The following is a 19,509-nucleotide window of genomic DNA, read 5'->3' as shown; positions in this document are numbered from 1 at the left end:
GGCTCTACGGACGTGGATTCGCCGAACACTGCCAGCTGGTAAGTTCTTGCACGCATGGTCCAGTTAGACGTCTCTCATCATATGTCTGTCCATGGTGATTATTCTGTGTAATGCACTAAGCTAAGCTATCCTTGCATGCCCGTCTCGGGACCAATTGGCCCATGCATCAGTTTTGTCTTAGAACCCAAAAGGAAGAAATGCCTGTGTATCTGATGACGTGAAACAAAACAAACGAACAAAGTAACAAAGCCTGGCTTTGCTGGGGTCTCGGAGAATGGGTATGCGAGCAGGACATTTTCTTTCTCTGTTCGTCTTTTGTCTTCCGACGCGTGTGCGTATAGGTATGCCGGCGTGCAGTGGAGATCAGTCCCATCGTGCACACGATATCGAAGCAGGAAGCGCAGCACTACCTGCGGCTCAACGAGATGAGTGCTGTGCGCGCTGCCCTGGTGGTGGTCAAGGAGCGGCAGAAAAATGTACGTCAGTATGGCGATGGGAGGGTACTAGTGGCCTGTACTCTAGCCTGTATGTGCTGCATACCGGTGACTCAATGGTCTTCTTTGTATTGGCCCGGGGCCATTTGCGTCTTGATCCTTGAAGGGTGGTGGCGTTGCACATGCATGCGGAACACTCGGTCTCTAGCCGAGTCTCGTGCAAACTGTGAAGTATTGTTTTATTGGCCCGGGGATTACACATGGATACAGATTATTATAGTCAATGCCGGTCAATTTGAGTACAGTTCATTCATCCAACACAGCCTGTCCAGGTTGCTGATGGACTGTAGTGTTATACGTTTTACACTGGTCTTCGTGATGATGTTAACGGTTACCGCAGAACAACTCGTACAGTGTACTTATCACCCAGTACGTACTCTGACACATTCGAATGTTGAGCCAATAGTGATATGTACAGAGAAAAGGACCTATACGTCACTAGTCATAACTAACAACGTATAATTATGTCCTTTTCTATTTACATCTAACACATTCACTTGCTTAGTATGAGCATTGTACTGGGTAGGGCTGCATTGTTCCGTATTGAATTGTTTTTGGATATGCAGTACCTTGGACACTAAGTGCACTTTGCTGTTCTCCGCCATGGGTGTATGTCATACTGTAGTGCGTTTCAAAAGTCCAGACCTCCGGTTTCCAAAAACCGTTAGGCCAGCATCTATACCACGTAAAATCTTTGATCACTTTGTGCATATAATTTTCGAAATTGGATGTCTGTTATCCAATCGCTTAGAAATTCACATGAGAAAAATTGCGTGAGCTGCCTGAGCAATATTCCGAAGAAATTTCTCGAAAAGCTCGAACCAAATTTGAATTATTCGAAAAAGTCTAGAGGTCTATACTTTTGAAACAGACTATAGGGTTATACTGCACTGGAAGCAGTCGCTGTATCTGTTGTGGTAGTTTGTACGCACGTACATCTCGTGTATCATGTCCTGGTGATGTGGGCTGACTTGGAAGTCAAGCAGAACGTTTTCTCTGAACCCTGCCTGTGCTCGAAACTATGTGTACGTTATCTCGCATGTAGACTTCTCACATGCACATTGATAATTATGCGCTTTTCCAGGCGGCTGCCATCTGCGAAGAGCTATCAGTGCAGATTGAAGTGGCCCATCAGGCCCTGTGGGAAGCTGATGGCGATGTCGAGGCGGCCCATCGTGGCATCGTGCGTCACCATCTGCTGGCCAATCACTTGGACCGGCTGTGGCATCAAACCGACGTGGGTTGCCGCGTCTTCACCGGTGAAAGTGGAGAGTCCAGGAAGTATCCGGAGGTGATCCAGGAGAAAGGTGCAGAGAAGCAGGTAAGCATATGTTGTCGAGTTCTTTTAACGTGTACATGTTCCCCTGCCCTGCTAGCATGACCCGACGAGTATGTAGCAATCGATGATCCAGTGCTCGCGTATTTACCCGAATGGGTGCGTAGTAGCATTGGCGTTGGGGGTGGTCCGGCTGGAGGGGGTCCGGGGATGTCCCTGAGAAAAATTGATATTAGGGTGCAAAATCCTGCATTCTGGGCACTTCTGGGCGAAAAAGTTGTCCGGCCAAAGCTGGACCGGCCGCACCGGCTGCTACGCCCTGCCGAACAGGTTGAAATTATATTTGGGAAACTTTTAAGTGTCCATAGTTGGTCTTCTCTTGATGCGCATGATGAACTGTCTTTGTGTGAATTATCCCCCTGTGTATTTTACTTCTGGCCTCACAAGACGGAGAATCTGCTCTTGCATTTGTGTTTCTCTAGCATCGCATTCGCTGCATCATGTCCGAAGTTGTCGGCCTTGGCAACGTGAATAAGGCTGAGCTTGCTATCCTCATCCACGACGAGGGCTTGTCGGATGATGTCATCGACGTGGTGGAAGCAGCGCGGCAGACTAACTGCATTGCCGAAGCACAGCGCTTCCTGAAAGTCGAGTGCCAGATCTGCTTCACAGACCATCCGCACCGCAGGGTAGGCGATAATGAATTAGGCTGTATGGCGGGCGGGTGGCACCACGTGGTGGTGGGGGGGGGGGGGGGGGGGGGAATGCGAGCGTGTCATTTGTTTGCTTAGTATTATTTTACTTCACCATAGGCCCAGGCAATATCTGCCTTCTCACTGAATGTATTTCCCTAGTTCCAACATATTCGGGATCACTCTCAAACCTGTTGGGTGTTTCTTGGATGCATATTGCCAATTTGCAACGCGTATAGGAGTACTGTACTTGTAGGTAGTGCCCTTTGCACAGAGTTGCACTGATGGCGATACATTGTCTGATGCCGTAGAGGCCTATGAAAAGTGCCAGGCTTTAGAAGGGAGTTTTGACTTGAACGTTTCTTGTGAACTCTCTAAAGTCTCCACTGCAGCCTATTCTTTGCACTTGAAAATACCCCCCCCCCCCTCCCCTCCCTTCTACACTCCAGCACTGGCTCTCAGCCGCACCGAATGAAACAGCTGCCAATATTTCACCCATTGGGCATCTGCAGGGCATTGAGTTATGGCAGTCATGCCGTAATAATGCGGAATGGGTGACAATATTGGCAGCCTTTTTCTTTCGGTGCAGCCGAAAGCCGTAAATGTGCTGGAGTGTAGAATGGAGAGAGGTATTTTCAAGTGAAAATAATAGCAGCGTGTATGGAAATGATTTTATGGTTGCTTTAATGCCTGCTCTCTTTTCAACCTGCCTGTTATTCGTGTGTAGATTCTGTCGACTGGTTACTGTGAGTGTCACGTGTGCTCTGACTGCCTGCGAGAGTACTACAAGGTCTGCATCCTGGAATACAACCTCATCCGCTTTGTTTGCCCAGTGTGCCTAATGCCAAACGTACTGCAGATGGCCGAGGACGTTACCTATCTGCAAGACTACCTCGGCTGCCTGGATATCTTTGTGAGTATGCTAGCAATCCACTGCCTGATACTTGCCACGTGTCTGGAACTTTAGGTTGCAGCCAAACTCGTCCTCAAGTGTATTCTTGTATAATCCACGATGATAGCTTGCGTAGACCCCGGACCTACCGGTAAGACCTGTCGGTAGTTCGGACCATCATACTCAGACATGCTGCACGGCCTCTGTTTTAACATTGACCTAAAACCTGACCCGAAACTGTTGCTAAGGAGTTAATGAAGGAGTCCACACATTTTGGGCGTGACCGCACAAGGCACATTTTGAAGTGCCATGGCAACAGCAAATGGCAATTGAGGAAGTGGAGTATAGAATTTCCACTCCACTGCCACGGCAAGCTGAGAAAGGCAATAAGTCCTCACCACGATCGACGAGTCATGATAAAAATTCACTTGGACATACTTCCTCCGGAAACAAAAGCTTCGTGGCTTTTTTTCACTACTTTTCGCTGCTGTTATTTCGCTCTCTCTCTCTCTCTCTCTCTGGTTCTGTCAGCCTGAAGCACTGACATGACATTTCGGAATCGTAGGAGAACATGATACATATTGTGGAGAGCCGACAGCCGTCGCACAGCAAGGGTGTTGACGCTGTAAACAAAACAAAGCGAACATTTTTTTCATTTTTCGTCCATCATGCACAATGCGAAGAAAAGCACTGCGCTCACTGCTCGTAGCTATTTTTAGTTCAGAACTAGACAGAGCAGGACAATGGCACCGAGGAGCAAGAAGAGTGGAAAATGAATAGCAATAGCAGCTAGTGTTTTGAAATCTTCGCCATCCCTGAAACGCCTGTCTGCATGCGAACAGGTCGGCAAGATGTCAAAACTCCGAAACGCAGAGATGTGACAATCATCACTTCCCGCAGCAGAGCAGGATGAACAAGTTCAAAATAGAAGTCGTTCAGCCACTGCAGAGCCCAGACCTCAACGTGGGTGATCTCGCCTTTTCCAGCAGCCAAGGCGAGATCTGATCGCGGCAGTCGGGAAGTGCTGGTACGACTATGATATCCCTCGGAGGAAATTTGAAATGTTTGGCGTTGTCTGTGTTTGTTGTTCTGGCCGGGGCATCCTCGAGCGAGAGCGGATGCGGGAATGAGTACCAGCGCTGCAGCGCTACCGCGGTCCACGCCAAGATGTCGGAGAAGGCATTCAGGTAACAGCGAAGACGATCAGGGACGCAGAGAACTTTCTCCGTGACATACGACATCGCATCGATCGACCTGCCACTTGGAACAGTTTCAGCGGTGATGAGTCGAGCGATGGTGACCCAGACTGAGACTTTACTCCCACAAATCGATCCTGTAGATATTGTAGATGTGTTGATTGAATGTGTTGACATGATTCTTGTCCAAAACAACACTTTTGTTGAGCACAGCAACTCCTTGAAAAGTCATGTCAAAAAGTCACGAAGTTTTTGTTTCCGGGGGAAGTAGTTGCTAGTGCTTCGACGGGAGTATGTGCGGCCATTTTGACAAGTGATATAATTGCACATATGCAATGCACTAGACATAGTTTCGCATTTTGCGCCATTGCTTTCCCTTCCAAAGACCTCATCTCAATAAAGGGGTAAACAGCTGTATGAAGGAATTCAGTACCAATGGATGTGTCGCTTTGCTGGTGGTATGCTGTGGCAACGTGTCGAGTTGGCTGGAGAGCGCAGTTATGATGTGGTGGTTGATGAGAATGACCTCATCTCAACATTTGTTTCGAGAAAATTCTCAGCCGAAAGCAGTTAACCGGTAGGATGGCATGAAAGCTATCGTTAAAACTTAATACCTGTGTGTGTGTGTGTGTGTGTGTGTGTGTGTGTGTGTGTGTGTGTGTGTGTGTGTGTGTGTGTGTGTGTGTGTGTGTGTGTGTGCATGTGTGTGTGTGCGTTTGTCAATGATGTGTGTCCACGTGCATGTGTGTGTGTGTGTGTGTGTTTGTGTGTGTGTTTGTTTTTTAGCTACGCAACCTGCTGCCCATAGACCAGCATGATCTGTTTCACAAGAAGCTGGCCGACTTCACTATGCATCGTAGCAGTGATTTCCGCTGGTGTCCACATGTAAGTTTGTATGCATTACTGGAGATAGAAATGGAGACAGTCCGGCTGGGCATTGAAACAAAAACCAATTATGGCATTTGTTTGTGGTATTCTGAGGATTTTCGCGGATCATGTTGGAAATCTCAGGGTTCCCCCCCCCCCAGACAAACGTTTGTTTGGGAGTGCATTGATGGGGAAATGTTATCAAGTTGAGTCAATGCACCTGGTACTAACATTATGCCATGTAGTTGCCTTTCTTGCCCGCTGCATTGTTTTCTTCGATTTGAAGGTGCTGTTAATCATTCCACTGCTTTGTGCTTTGAGTAGCTACATTCCAGTCCTCAGATACACCATTCAATTGAATGGGGGGGGGGGGGGCAATTACAGCCAGTAGGGTATCAAGCCAGGTAGATTCCAGTCGAGCCTCTCCTCGCTGATCTTTTTACCAGTTCTGTATTTCTCCTCATATGGCCTCCCGGTGACAAACACACACGGATGCTGACAATTGAATTGAATCGATATTTTTCCAGAACCTATGTCGGTAATGAAGTGAACAGCTCTTCAACCCTTCCCCCAATGTAACGTTTTTGGAAATATGTCTTTGTTTACGGACGGCCTCTTTCTTTTCACCCATCCATACGAGAATTGCTCTTGACTATGCTGAAATATCTGTGCTTTGTTATTGCAGTGCAATAACGGCTTTGTGAACGAAATACCGGATCGCTTCTGTGTGGCATGTCCCACGTGTCGTGAGAGCAGTTGCTTCAAGTGCAAAGTCAAGGTGAGCATCATACTGATTGGCATGCAGTTGACCGGTGGCACAAGCAAGCACCCATCTGGTACACACCGCATGGAAGGACTTTTTTCAATGACTACATTGTTTGAGGTGTTCACGGCGCGGTGTGGCCTCACAACCGCTGGTTGCCAAGCAGCACAGTGCATATTAGTGTACGATGAAACGAATCACACAGCCCCGGCAGTGTCAGTTGAATTTGAGCTTCGCATGAACCTCTGAACAAATTGTACAAACATCTGTGTTAGAAGCCCCCCCCCCCCTCGCCATATTGAGCACTGTTTGAGCAGTGGATGTCACCTAGTATGTGAGAATTGTATCCTTCAGTCCCAATGCCAATCCTTTACGGTGAGCAGCTGCTGAGCTGCACACATTCACCTGTAGTCTGTTGGTGCTTCATGCAAGAGGTTTCTTTTCATCCCACCCATCATAACAGTTAGCTTGCCAAATCTTTGACTTTGTGAGAGCTCTGTGGCCCTGAGGGCATGGTAGTGTGGTTGTGCACATCTGTGAATATACATGTGTGTGTGTGTGTGTGTGTGTGTGTGTGTGTGTGTGTGTGTGTGTGTGTGTGTGTGTGTGTGTTTGTATGTGATATGTGTGCATGTGTACACATTACGTGTACGTTTGTTAGTGGGAGGAACAGCATCAAAGTAAGTCCTGTGAGCAGTTTCACCGCTGGAAGACAGAGAACGATGAAGAGTATCAGCAAAAGGGCCTTGCTGCTCACTTGGCAGAGCATGGCATCAGTAAGTTCAGCATGACGATGTGGGTGTGGGTGTGTTTTGTGGGTCATTGCGCGAAATCACGCGACACCTGTACATTTTCGATCTGCGGGATGAAGATGACGACGTCCATGCATCAGGTATCAAGGGGTAGTAAGATACTGGTATATTACTACTCCACGCCTCAAATCGTGCTGTCAAGCGTATGCGGGGGAGTGTAGCATGCCATCCCTTACACTTTCCAGCTCAGGGTTACCCTCGCTACCAATGGACGAAATTTCAGGGTCACAGCTTGCGCAACGGCTTTGTCCTGTGCGAATGGCCACTCGACAATACTCAGCACAAATTTTCTATTGCATGCATGCACAAAATGTTCAACTTTCGTATTTTTGGCGACTTTACCACCGTCGTGGAGGCTGGTTGGTGAGGAGCAGGTAGCCATCCCTTGTGGAATCAAACACATGGTTCCACAGTGTGGCTGATTCCGCAAGAGCCAGGTCCATACGAGGAACATTCGCTTTGTCTTTTGCCATCGAAGTAAGTCACTTTTCTTGTTCTCAGTGTTTTTTACGTTCAACGTTTCTGAGATTTTTGAATTATTCACTTTTCATTCTTTCATACTTTATTTCTTCATGTTCACTGCCTCACTTGCCTTCTGATCTGGAGAATGTGACGGAGGTGACTGTTGGTTACTGCCTGGTATAACGGTTGTCGTGCTGTTGCTGTATTTCCGTCCTGCTCGCGACGTTGTAGATCACAAACAATTTGAAATCACATGAATTGTACTTACCGTCGTGCGTGCGGTATTAGGAAACACTGTGCAGATTAGATCGTCGCAATGTATCTATATGTGTGTCTGGTCATCCTGTGCCACGCAAGAACTCCAACCAGACGCATTCGTCCTCGGCCCTGTTGATCGATTGTCCACTCGTCTTTCCTTGAAGAACGATCGATCAAAAAAAATCGAGCTCGAGGACTTTTTGCAAAAAACGGCTGAAAAAAGGAAGAAAAAAGGGTGCTCAGAATGAGATTCGAGTACACAACCATGGTCCCAGCAGTTTATGTGGATGTCGCTCATAGATGCGCGATTTCGCGCAATGGTTTGTGCGTGTGTGTGTGTGTGTGTGTGTGTGTGTGTGTGGGTGTGTGTGTGTGTGTGTGTGTGTGGTGGGTGTGTGCCAGTGTGTGTGTGTGCCAGTGTGTGTGCCAGTGTGTGTGTGTGTGTGTGTGTGTGTGTGTGTGTGCGTGCGTGCGTGCGTGCGTGCGTGCGTGCGTGCGTGCGTGCGTGCGTGCGTGCGTGCGTGCGTGCGTGCGTGCATACGTGCATGTGTGTGTGTGTGTATGTGTGTGCGTGCATGCATGCATGTATGTGCATGCATGCATGTATGTGCATGCATGTATGTGCATGCATGCATGCATACGTGTTGTAAACTGCTAAGTCAGCAAGATGGCGACAGCAAAGTGCCTGCATTGCAGTCCAGTAATATAGGTCTTGAAACTTGAAAGTAATAATGTCGGCTTACATGATCATGTAATACCTAATCCTTTACGAAATTGAATCCACTTGGTATTCAGAGCTATATGCAATTGTGGTGTATCGCAATGGCGTATTGCACAGGATACTCATGGCATTTTGTGTTCTCTGCACCCGTTCGTCTTGCAGCCTGCCCCAGCTGCCATTTCCGCTACGAGATGTCACGCGGTGCCTGCATGCACTTCACGTGCTCGCAGTGCAAGCACGAGTTCTGCAGTGGATGCAACAATCCGTTCATGCGCGGGGAGGTACGTTACTGAAGCTGTGTTGGTGACATGTTACCTTCGACTTGTGACTCTGCCAAGGGTCAACTTTTAGTATCTTGTTATCAAAGCACATGAAGGATTATACTGGCATGCCTCATTATGCTAGCTTGTAGTCCAAAACCAAGGTTTAAAGAAGCCACACTCTGTTCCATTGTTCTTCTGGGCAACTAGAATATCAAGATTTCACTGTTGGTCCAACAGGTTTGGTCCAACAACTTTCGTGTTCTTGTTCTTTTCGTTTGTGGTGAATGATAGCATTTATTGTAATTTGAGATCGGCTGGTGGTGTTTCCCTTCGTGTATGCCCTCTTTGTTGCGCAGGAGTGCGGTCGGCCCAATCACAAAGCCATGGGTTTCCACTGCCACTGTCCACGGGACTGCCTGTCTCGGCTAAGGGACTGCGACGTCGCGCATCTCCAAGACATCTTGAAGAAGAGCGGAGTCGAGTATCGCACTCAGCCGACCGAGGCACAGGTAAGACCAAAACAGATCGACTTTGGTACCATCCGAAAGTGCCCTGCAACTGTGCAAGTTGTGCACAAGTGGAATCACAAAGTAAGCTTTAAAAGTTATATCTGAGTTTTTCGTCACCACACGGCCAAGCCAACTCAAAGTAGAACAGTCAGATAAGCTTTTCTCGTAACTCTTGAGTTCCATGTGAGTGGGTCAGGCTATCACCAGGCGTCATGTATCGGGATGAATTTTGTGTACGCTAATGAGCATTCGTGAATTACCAATTTGTATGTTCACTGTGTCTTCTTGCAGATACGGCAAGCGCAAGAATCTGCCGGAGACGACGGTGCTCAAGTCAAGTGCTCCATCAGCGAGCAGAAACAGGACGGGACGCGGCTATTCGACGAGCTCTGCGGGCGCGATGCCGTCAACGACCATGCCGGATTGTGCGAGTAAGTTTTTTGTCTGGAGGTTTCCAGTGACTGTGGGAGCTGTCTGAGACAGTGTGAGTGGAACGACATCGGCCTGTGGAAGTGATTTGTCTCTCTCTCATTTAGGATAAGTTTATACTTTTGTTGGAATTTACAAGATCAAGTGGGTAGGTATGCCTGAAAACAAGGTGCAGGTGCAGAAGGTGGGGGGGGGGAAGAGAGGGAGAGGGAGAGAGAGAGAGAGAGAGAGAGAGAGAGAGAGAGAGAGAGAGAGAGAGAGAGAGAGAGAGAGACAGGCAGACAGGCAGACAGGCACTGAATAATACGGGTGTTCATGTGATGCAGGGCATAAACCATTGGACTCGGTCTCTGCTGTCCACCCGTGTCTCACCTGTTATGCGCACGTAAATCGTGGCAACTTAGTTGTCTGCACGTGAACCATGCAAAACCAGGGATGAATGTATTGTCATATTTTTGCATAGCAGTTTCTGCTATACAAAATCACAATTGTGTAGCACTCTTTGATTTTGATTAGCATTTTTCTTTGAAGGTTGGGTGTTTACCACATTGTCCTTCTTGAGAGTGATGCCTGAAAGCCCATTTGCAAAAAAACCCAACTGAATCATGCATGTGCACGCAGATTGAGTGCCTGCACCACATACACTTTGCAGCAAGGACCCCAGACACTTTGTCTACACTGTACTGGATGCATGTTACTTGACAGCGCAGGCTAGGCATGGACAGTCTGTATGTATCGCAGTTTTCTGCGAGTCATGGTGACTTTTGAGTAGCAGTAGATTGATTTTGCATCGCAAACTGCGATGCGATACAGGATAAATTCATCCCTGCAAAAACCAAAGAGCATAAGCAGTCAGCTGGCCTGCTCTCCCACGCATTTGACAGGCAATAGTTCCATCAAATTTGAGATATGGCAGTGTTCTAATACTAAAGTAATAGTCCTTAAGTCAACAACCTACGCTGGTATTCAATTTTCACATCTTCAGGAAGACTTCATCCGTTCTCCAAGAGTCTGAGTATCGTTGTCGTCACAGTATCAGTCTTCTACATTGTTCTACGTTCTTAGCTGTTCTTGTTGTGCCGCTCTTGTTCTAGTTTTCACTGCTGTGTGCTCATTCCTACCCATTGCTGTGCAGGAAGCACTATAAGGAGTATCTGGTCCATGTCATCAACAGCCATGCTCTTGATCCAGCACCCTTCATGACCATTGGTGAGCTATCCATTGTGATTCGACAGAATGAGCTTGCTGAAGAAACTCCGAAGCGCACAGACGATGTGACCGAGGACCAGCACCGCGAGCTGCTCCTTCAGGTATGTGTTTTTTTGGTGCGCGAGTGGCGGATCAGTACGTGTGGACCTTTGTATATGTGCACGTGTGAGTGGCTGTGTGTACGTGTATGTGTGCACGCCTGTGTATGTGTGCACACGCAAGCGTACGTGCGTGCATGCCTGCCTGCCCAAAACAACACTGGCATGGCCAGAGTCGAGCCTAGTGCGAGGTGGGTGAGTGTGTGTGCAAGTGTATACGACTCATGATAATTTAAAAAAATTCACGGTTCGCGTGAGACTTGGCTAGAGGCCGAGTTATCCGCATCTGTAGGAGCGCGCCACCACCCTTCAAGGATCATGTTCATGTTAATTGCTGTGGCACAATCCATGTCTTCTTGTGGGTTGTGCATTGTTGTCAATGCAGTTTGTCCAGGACCGGATTCGGCTTACTCGTGAGAAGAGTGTTTCCGCCTTTGATGCCGGAGATGACGGCGGTTCCGCTGATGAATCCGACAGCGGCAATGATGCTGGAGATAGTGCTGACGGGGAGTCAGGTGAAGAGGCGATGGAGGAAGCTTGACAAACTGCACTTGTTTTAAAGTCTTCAGGGACCGAAGAATTCTATTTTGAGCAGTGTTTTTAATCTCCATTTCCGTGTTCATATTAGGGCAAAGTGCATCCATGATCTTTTATTAGGCAGATGATGAGAGTGCTTTTGCCCATTGAGAATATTTTTAATATAGAAGTTTATACTGTAATTCTCATTGCTGGTGGCCAATTCCGTTTCTTTCCTTTCTCATTTTTTTCTTTTCCTCTTTTTCCAATCCAGCAAGGGCTAGACGTTCCAGCCCCTCCCCCCCCCCCCACCCCACACACACACTCCTTCTACCCAAATTATGAACAATATTCTATTGACCATTGTTGTGCTGTCTTACTTGATATGAAATATTTTTGAGTATTGGTCGAGTTCCTTGCCCTGTTCTTGACATACAGCTCTGGCCAAAGAAATCCAACCTCATGATGTACATGTATATAGCAGTGCCGCGTTCGAGTGCACAGAACAGTATGTATAGTGCTCGGGCTGTGTATCGCGCGGTGCTGCTTTATTCAAGAGGCTGGATTTCTCTGCCCAGTACCACGTATACATGACGTAGTCGTATCCAGTGGCTTTTATTGCACTCAACCAATCTTATTTTTATTATTTTATTATTTTATTTCGGCCAGTCGGCTAATTATTCTCGTCTTGGGGGCCGGGGTTATACAGGGGGAAGTAGCCATGTAGGGGCGTTGGCATGAGCCGGCCTTTCGGGACCGGGAGTTGCAGCTCGCTCGACTTGACTCTACTGAGTGCAGAGGACCCACAGCCAATCTTGCCTTCTTCGTGGCTGGCATGTCGGCCAGGGTTGTAGCTAGGGCTAGAGTGGCATCGCAGCATGGTGTAGCGCTGCGCCTACTCCAATTATTATTATTATTATTATTCTCAATTCATGGATGACATTTTTTTATTTATTAAATTTTTTTTATTGAAAAACCACAAACCTTCAGACATGTGAATGTGCACATGATATACAGTGTACATACGTATGTATCGAGAAGGCAGCACGGAAACGGCAGTGGTGGTGAGGCCTGGGCAGCTCGTCCGACCGGTGGTCTCGGAGTCAACACTGGGCAGACGCGATATGCATGGTGTCAACCAATGTTATGAATGAGGGCTACCAGCCATGGAATAAAAGAACAAGAAGGCAAAAATGCACACGCAAAATATGGCAAGTTAAATGAAAATGAAATAAAAGTAAATCAATCCAAAACCAAAATCAATTATAAAAAAATCAATCCAAAACCCAAATGAATTTTACAGGTAGCATAATTATGTGATTTACTTTGGAGCTTGAATAATACACAAAGAGAATGAAAATCAATGATTAGTAAATGAAGATCGACGTGCGTGTATATTTATCAAGCATTCAGGGTGTTGCTGGACTTTAATTGCTGAGGAAGAGAATCCCATAATTGGTATGCTAGGAATACAGGCGAGTTGCTCATGGAATTGTTTCTTGCAATCGGGAAACGAAGCGAGTTCCGGCTTGTTGAGGATTCATTGAACCAGTTTAAGGAATGCTGCACATGCTGAGGGGCAGTGATAAGTTTGATTTTGTGAATGTATACGCAGGAGGATCGGTCAATGTAATGTTTCAGAGGAAATGTAAAGCAATTTTCATAGAGAACGGCTATGTTGGTCTCGGGCGGCAAACGAAGTATTGCCCGGAGAATCCGTCGATGCACAATCTCCAGCTTTGCAAAGAGGCCATTACGTCGTGGTTTGACCGTATTGTCCAATGATCTTGCCAGTATCGTCATCGACATGCATGCATGGACATCCGCCAACGTCCTGCACACTTGAGACTTTCAGCTCTTGCTTGTCTTGGTTGCGCTCACCTTCCCCCTCCTTATGTTATTTCTATAACTTACTTGGAACCTTCCAAGTTGGAAGGCTGTTGGAGTGCGCATCCAAGATGTGCTAGCGCTGTTAGCCAGTTAGTTGTAAAACGTCAGTCCCGTCGGTCAGTGTGACTGGTGTAATGTTATCGTATGAGCTGATTGTTTAGTAACTGGTGCCGGAGTGCTGGTGTTAGTGGACAGCGTAACTTGTACATGTAGTTCCTTGGTCTTTTTTCTTTCTACAAATTTATCCTTGGCTCTCCATCCGAGTCCATTCAAATAGTACTAGTAGAGAGGTTCTGCACAACGAAAGTTCGAACGAAGTTTCGCGACAGGCCTTGCGAAAGTGTGTACGAATTTTCGCACGAACTTTGTGTTCTGCACATTTTCGTAGTTTGCACGCGCGCGTACGCGCCAAGTGCACGTACGACATGACCCAATCTCACGAAACTTCCTACGAAAGTTCATTTCGCGTTCCCTGCAAGTTTCGCGTCCAAAGTTGCGAAAGTTCGTGCGAAGTTTCTCACTTCGTGACGTAGAGCGAAAGTTCGTACACATTTTCGTTTTGCAGAACCTCTCTAATAGTAGTTATGATTGTGATCAACCTGGCGTTTGAGTGTTGTGAGCGTAGCTGGGTGTGCAGCGGGTCGAGAGGACTTGAAACGACGTGCACTGCGCTCAGTGTGGAAAACCTGTCACTCTCGATTTGACCAACAGTAGATTCTACTTGTCTTGTGTAATAATGTACTACTAGTATGAGTACTAGTAGTGCTAGTACTAGTGCTAGTACTAGTGCTAGTACTAGTGCTAGTACTAGTGCTAGTACTAGTACTACTAGTACTAGTACTACTAGTAGTACTAGTACTACTAGTACTAGTACTACTAGTACTAGTCACATCCTTTATTGCTGAACCCACAAATAATTGTGATACAAATTGTAAACCATCCGAGGAAGAAGAGAAAGCCATTAAAAATAAAAAATAAAACAAAAAAAGGTTATTGTACCATGCCAAACGGCTATTATTAAGTCATGTACCAATTGTAATACATGACGTAGTATAGTAGTCAAGCACCTACAAAATACTTTGCAGGATAATATTTAAATTGCCTAGCATGCCTACAAATCCGCAGAGCATGCCAATGTTAAATAGGCCAACATATGAATACCGAAGGCGGTTACATGGACAGAAGGCGACATTGGTCGAGAAAAGATGGGCCTATTCTCTTCCTCAAGTAAGACGCTCTGCAACCACGGAGGCACGTGATTGACCACCCCAGCAAAACAAATGCAATTTTGCAGCGTAGCTGTGCCATCACAACAGCGTACTGGAGGTCACTATGCTTGTTAACCACCAGCTGAACAATGTTCTTCAATGCACGAGAGCACTCCGTGCCACATACGCCGTTTGTCGAGAATACGAGCGGAGTGAATGACCCCCTCTCGACATCGACAACACGCTGAAGATAGGCCCGCTTCTTCTGATGTTCATTCCGGGAAATCTGTGCAAGGACTTCCTGTCGCGACAGCAAAGACGCCGAGGGGTGAGTAACCCTCACATCAAAGAATGCATCTTGCTGTGGCGACCAAAAGCCCCTTGCACGGATATCCAATCGAGCCTCTGCAGCACGATTAGCGGTAGCGCCGTGAAGTTGTTCACCATCCAACGGCAAAAGCGGTGGCTCTGTCTGAACATCCGGGATGGCAGAAGTCATCACCTCCACCAGCACATCACGAAGCTCATTGTGTCGCAGACTTGGGTAGCCCCCTGTAGGGCATGTCAATGCATGGTCGACAGACATGTCTCTACCACACACACAAGTTGGTGGGAGGCCATCAATACCCCAGCCATAGCGCAGGGCGAGACCATCCCGGAAACATGCTTTATTTAGCGCAAAGCCGTTCACAGCCAGAGGCTCAGCCGTTAGCCAACTGGACACGCCAGCATCAGCAGCAATCTCCAACAGCACTCGCTGACATGGGCTGAGCTCAGGACGCAAAGCAACCTGAGCCTCCTTAGCCGCAGTAGCCATTCTCCGACGTTCGGCATTTCGCAACGCTATTACCTCCGCCTGCAAATCAGCCGGAGCAATGTCAGCATCAGGGCGACGAAGCAAATCAATCACCGGCCGTGCCGAGGCCATACTGGAGGTCCACTGATGCACTGCATGGGGCCCAATGGCAGGAATTGAGAGACCACCGGACTTAACAGGCAAGCCGATGAGACTCCGCTCAATGGCGGACATGTTCTTCCGACCAGTGATTGCTGGTATCAAACTGTTGTCAATCACATTATCTAGCCTGCCGAAAGCATCCGGCTCCGGCAAGCCATGTGAGCACATATGATAGCGCCAACGCGACCTCAATCCACGGGAGAAAACAGAATATGCAGCATGTGGCTGGGTTTCCGCCAGAGTGGAGAGAGTACCGACCTCCCTGCACCATACGGAAACATGACGACACAGACTCTCCTGTACAAATTCCTCCTCACCAATGGCCCCACCAAGATAACGAACACCATTGGTCAGCACACGTATACCCGTTGGGTCGAACAGCTCTCGGGCTTCTGACTCCAGGGCGGGTTTCACCAGCAGAACTGTTTTGGCTGCATTAGGGTAATATCCATACTTCGGGCCAATCTCCTCGATTGATTTCCAAAACGAATGCACGGCCGCCAATCTGCCACCAGACTCGCCATCATCCGCGTACCAGCATTGGTTCACATCAGGGTGCTGTTCACGGAGTTTACAAATCATAGGAGCCACCGCAAGAGCAAACATGGCCATGGCCAGAGGGTCTCCCTGACAAGTTCCCTCGCGCGAGTACAATACTACGCCACCAGGAAGAAATAGTGGAATATCCGCACCATATGTATTACGACAAATTTTTTCCATCGGTGGACACACACGTGCGATATTATGCAAGGCGGCCTTCCTGTTGATTGCGTTAAAGGCATTAGATGCATCGATGAGTAAGATTGCATCAGTGTCATCGGCGAGATATTGTTCCTGGACGGCACGCACAGCCGCCTCACAAGCCGCCGGCACACCAACACACAGCTGATGAGGGATCACGGCTGTCGCGATATCAGACGATATACACTGCAACACAGCCTTAGCGATGATCCGGCGAGCGACTTCCCCCACCGCAATCGGGCGCACACCTGGTCTCTTGTCCAATGCCACGAGCCGTGCCGCAACAAAAGCCGACAGAGAAGCAGGGTCTATATCCGTCGTGCATATCCTCTTGGCAGCAGCAGCAAGAGCGGCAGCCAAATTTGAAGAAGCACCTTTAAAGGCCGAGAGCATACGCTGCCAGGCCTGCACGTCCAGGCCAGACGGACCACCGGATCCCTTCATACTGCCAGCCACCCTCTTAATGCCTGCTGCTGAAATACCTTCAAATATTATGTCATTGACCGGTGCTGCATCATTCTCCAACAAAACGGTTTCAGGTGGCTCCACAGGAGTCGGGTGCTTATCGCGAAGTACATCCAGAACCGTCGCACCAGTGGAAGGTACTGCGATTTCATTTGGCTTGAGAGGTCTACCACCACCACCCTGGGATAAACCCGCCATGGCACGATGTAAGTTGCCACGGTGAACGAGATTCGCAAACACTGTATCCGACATAACATCGGACTCGCTAGCTGCATGGCTACCAATCGGAATATGAGCCTGTATACATCTCCCTTCCGAGAGCAGTTCAGAGAGATGACCAGACGACCAGCTGTCTAGGCGCCGCCGCAGGTGCAACACGTTGTCCTGACTCGTGCTATCCCGACCAGGGCGCTGAAGAAGAACGTGACAAGCAACTGCCACGCCTTCCCAAGCAACGCAACTTGTAGGACTGTTACTAGCAAATGATGAAATGAAATCAGCTATTAGCTGAACAAATTGTTTACCAACTGAGCCAGAAGGCACCATGAACAGATTCCGTCTCCAGGTGACCACCTTCTGATATGACTGGCGCATCCAACCAATTAACTCAGGACCTCTACCCCATATGGATGAGGATACATCAGCAGCGTCACCCACCACCGGACCAGCGGAAATGATTCCAGGGCGGGGAGCAGTTGCAGTCACAGCAGCCGGCGCAGGACGAGGATTGTCACGAAGGAGAGAATCACCAATCACCTGGCCTCCATTCCGGGTCATATCCACACGCACACATTGTCCATTTGGGGTCCCACCTTCCGAGATACTGGACACAATGGACCCGGTGCTATTATCATTTTCTCTCAAGAGCGGAGGGACAGGCAGTTCCACACGCAATGACTTCCGAGGCAGTGTCCCGGAATCAATAGTCGGCGATGACGCAGCAGCGGAGTTGCAAGTCACTATTGTGCGAGATTGCGAATTACATGTAGATGACACGGTACCGGAGACAGATGACACGGAGCCCGAGCCCGGCACCTCCCGTGAGCCCTCCCGTGAGCTGCGGGGTACCCAACCAGGGGCACAAACAGGCGGAGCGTCCGGCAAAGAACCTATAGCTCCGACTACAACAGCTGTGGCTTGCTACTAGTACTAGTACTACTAGTACTAGTACTACTAGTACTAGTATAGTTGTAATAACGACGTAGTTCATCTTGAGTAAGTAAAGTAAATTATCGTGTCCGTTCCCGAAGGGAACTCACGACGGCCGCTAACACCCGGTAAATCCTAGCGGCAGATGCAGCGCCTAACGGTGGGGGTGAGTGGATAAGTCTCACAACCACTGGCACAAGTGCCGAGAACGGCCCCATTAGCTGCATCCATGTACCCCTTGTGCCTGGCCACAAGTTCCCAGTTGACTGTGGGTAGCAGCACGGCTGGAAAAACCGCTCCCAGGCAGGACTTGAACCAGGTACCTCTCGTATCTCAATCATGGTCTTTGTCTTTGACCAACCCACTGTGCCCAGGTGCCTGCCTGGTTTTTTTCATCTTGAGTGAGTGATGTCAAGAGGGACTCACCCCAAAGCGAGAGGTGGCAGTCCCTTCATGACGATCCCCGCTCACCTGCACCATGCTCACGTCAAGCTAGCAGCAGAGCATGTCGTTCAACGAGTTACGTGGTATCGCGGTGACTCAAAATTGTATTATAGTCATACCTCACTAAGGCTATCATGTTTTTTCCCCACTGAGTTGGAGTCGAGAAAAAAACACCGTCGAATCTAGCAAAACATGGAGCAGCAGCCAGGCCTGCAGGCAGCTAAATGCACCAATCCATGCTATGGACATGGACGTGGGTCCGGGTCCGGGTGGCGGGGAAATAATCTGGCGAAACACTGAAATTACTTACTCGTGAAGTACCACGTTAGTTGTTGACACATAGAAAGTAATGACTAATGACAGGCAGTTAGCACATGAACAGTATAAATCCCGGTAATTCCTGTTCATGTCCGGAAAGGACACAAGCGAAGGGGACGATCGTGATGATTCTCGACCTTGGCGAGCACAGCGCGAAGCAGTGTAGCATGCATTCTCTCCAGTCGCTACATTTGTGTAGTACAGTATGATTATGCTCATTCGGAGACTTTTGTCATTTCGGGAAAGCCCATCTTCGCGTGATTGTGTGGACACGCGCCTAGAAGTAGAAGTAGAAAGCAGGCCCAGGCCGGCTGGGGTCCCATCGGCATCGTGTGGTCGAAGCGAACACGCGAAGCTTATGGCCCTATGGGCCGTGCAACCAATGCTCAATAGCAGTATATCAAGTGGACTTCTGGAACACCATAGCACTATTTTCCAAAGGATTTCCGTTGAGTTTGGACGCCGGTGTGACTGTGTCTTCTTCCCGACCCAAGCTACTGAGTCGAAAAGTCTTTTATGAGGCTCTAGTTGATCTCTGGTGAGGACGACGGAGGAGAAATGGCCACGTTTTACCCCTTTATTAGTCCGTGCCCTATCGAGGACTGCGCGCAATATATGTGAGTTCGATTCGTTTATGCCAGCATTCCACTAGTATCTCTCTGAATTCATTCCTGTGTGGAAACTCGCCACACATTCTGGGATAAGACTGCGTCATGTCCTAGTCATGTAACGGTTTCCACCGTAGGGCTTTGTATCAGGGGTTGCCTATGTCCTCATCTCTCTTCGTTTTGTTTTCGATGCCTGGGCTCTCACTTATCTTTGCTTGCTTGCTTGCTTGTATTGCTGAGAGAATTATGCTGGTTTGTATATATATATATA

At 48.3% G+C, this 19,509-nt stretch overlaps 1 protein-coding gene across 3 annotated transcripts in view; it reads left to right on the top strand.

Annotated features, from left to right (window-relative positions):
• The window catches only part of LOC135823961 (transcription factor 20-like), a 20,824-nt gene extending 8,948 nt beyond the window's left edge, over window positions 1-11,876 (top strand). For 2 of the 3 annotated variants that reach the window (XM_065336839.1, XM_065336838.1), the window contains exons 7-19: window positions 1-38; window positions 342-476; window positions 1,579-1,815; window positions 2,253-2,459; window positions 3,190-3,375; window positions 5,337-5,435; window positions 6,103-6,195; window positions 6,842-6,956; window positions 8,596-8,714; window positions 9,053-9,205; window positions 9,497-9,636; window positions 10,770-10,944; window positions 11,327-11,876. The exon at window positions 1-38 is cut by the window's left edge and continues 127 nt beyond it. In XM_065336839.1, the coding sequence (XP_065192911.1) occupies window positions 1-38; window positions 342-476; window positions 1,579-1,815; window positions 2,253-2,459; window positions 3,190-3,375; window positions 5,337-5,435; window positions 6,103-6,195; window positions 6,842-6,956; window positions 8,596-8,714; window positions 9,053-9,205; window positions 9,497-9,636; window positions 10,770-10,944; window positions 11,327-11,482 (1,853 nt within the window). In that variant the 3' untranslated portion in view covers window positions 11,483-11,876. Of the gene's footprint in view, window positions 39-341; window positions 477-1,578; window positions 1,816-2,252; window positions 2,460-3,189; window positions 3,376-5,336; window positions 5,436-6,102; window positions 6,196-6,841; window positions 6,957-8,595; window positions 8,715-9,052; window positions 9,206-9,496; window positions 9,641-10,769; window positions 10,945-11,326 lie in introns of those variants that run through there. The other variant, XM_065336840.1, reaches the window with a different exon arrangement.
• The last annotated feature ends 7,633 nt before the right edge of the window (window positions 11,877-19,509 follow it).

This window comes from Sycon ciliatum, chromosome 8 (genome assembly GCF_964019385.1).
Source record: "Sycon ciliatum chromosome 8, ocSycCili1.1, whole genome shotgun sequence".
In the NCBI taxonomy this organism is placed as follows: domain Eukaryota; kingdom Metazoa; phylum Porifera; class Calcarea; order Leucosolenida; family Sycettidae; genus Sycon; species Sycon ciliatum.
The sequence above is the reverse complement of the archived record's forward strand: the minus strand, read 5'-3'. Positions and strand labels throughout refer to the sequence as shown.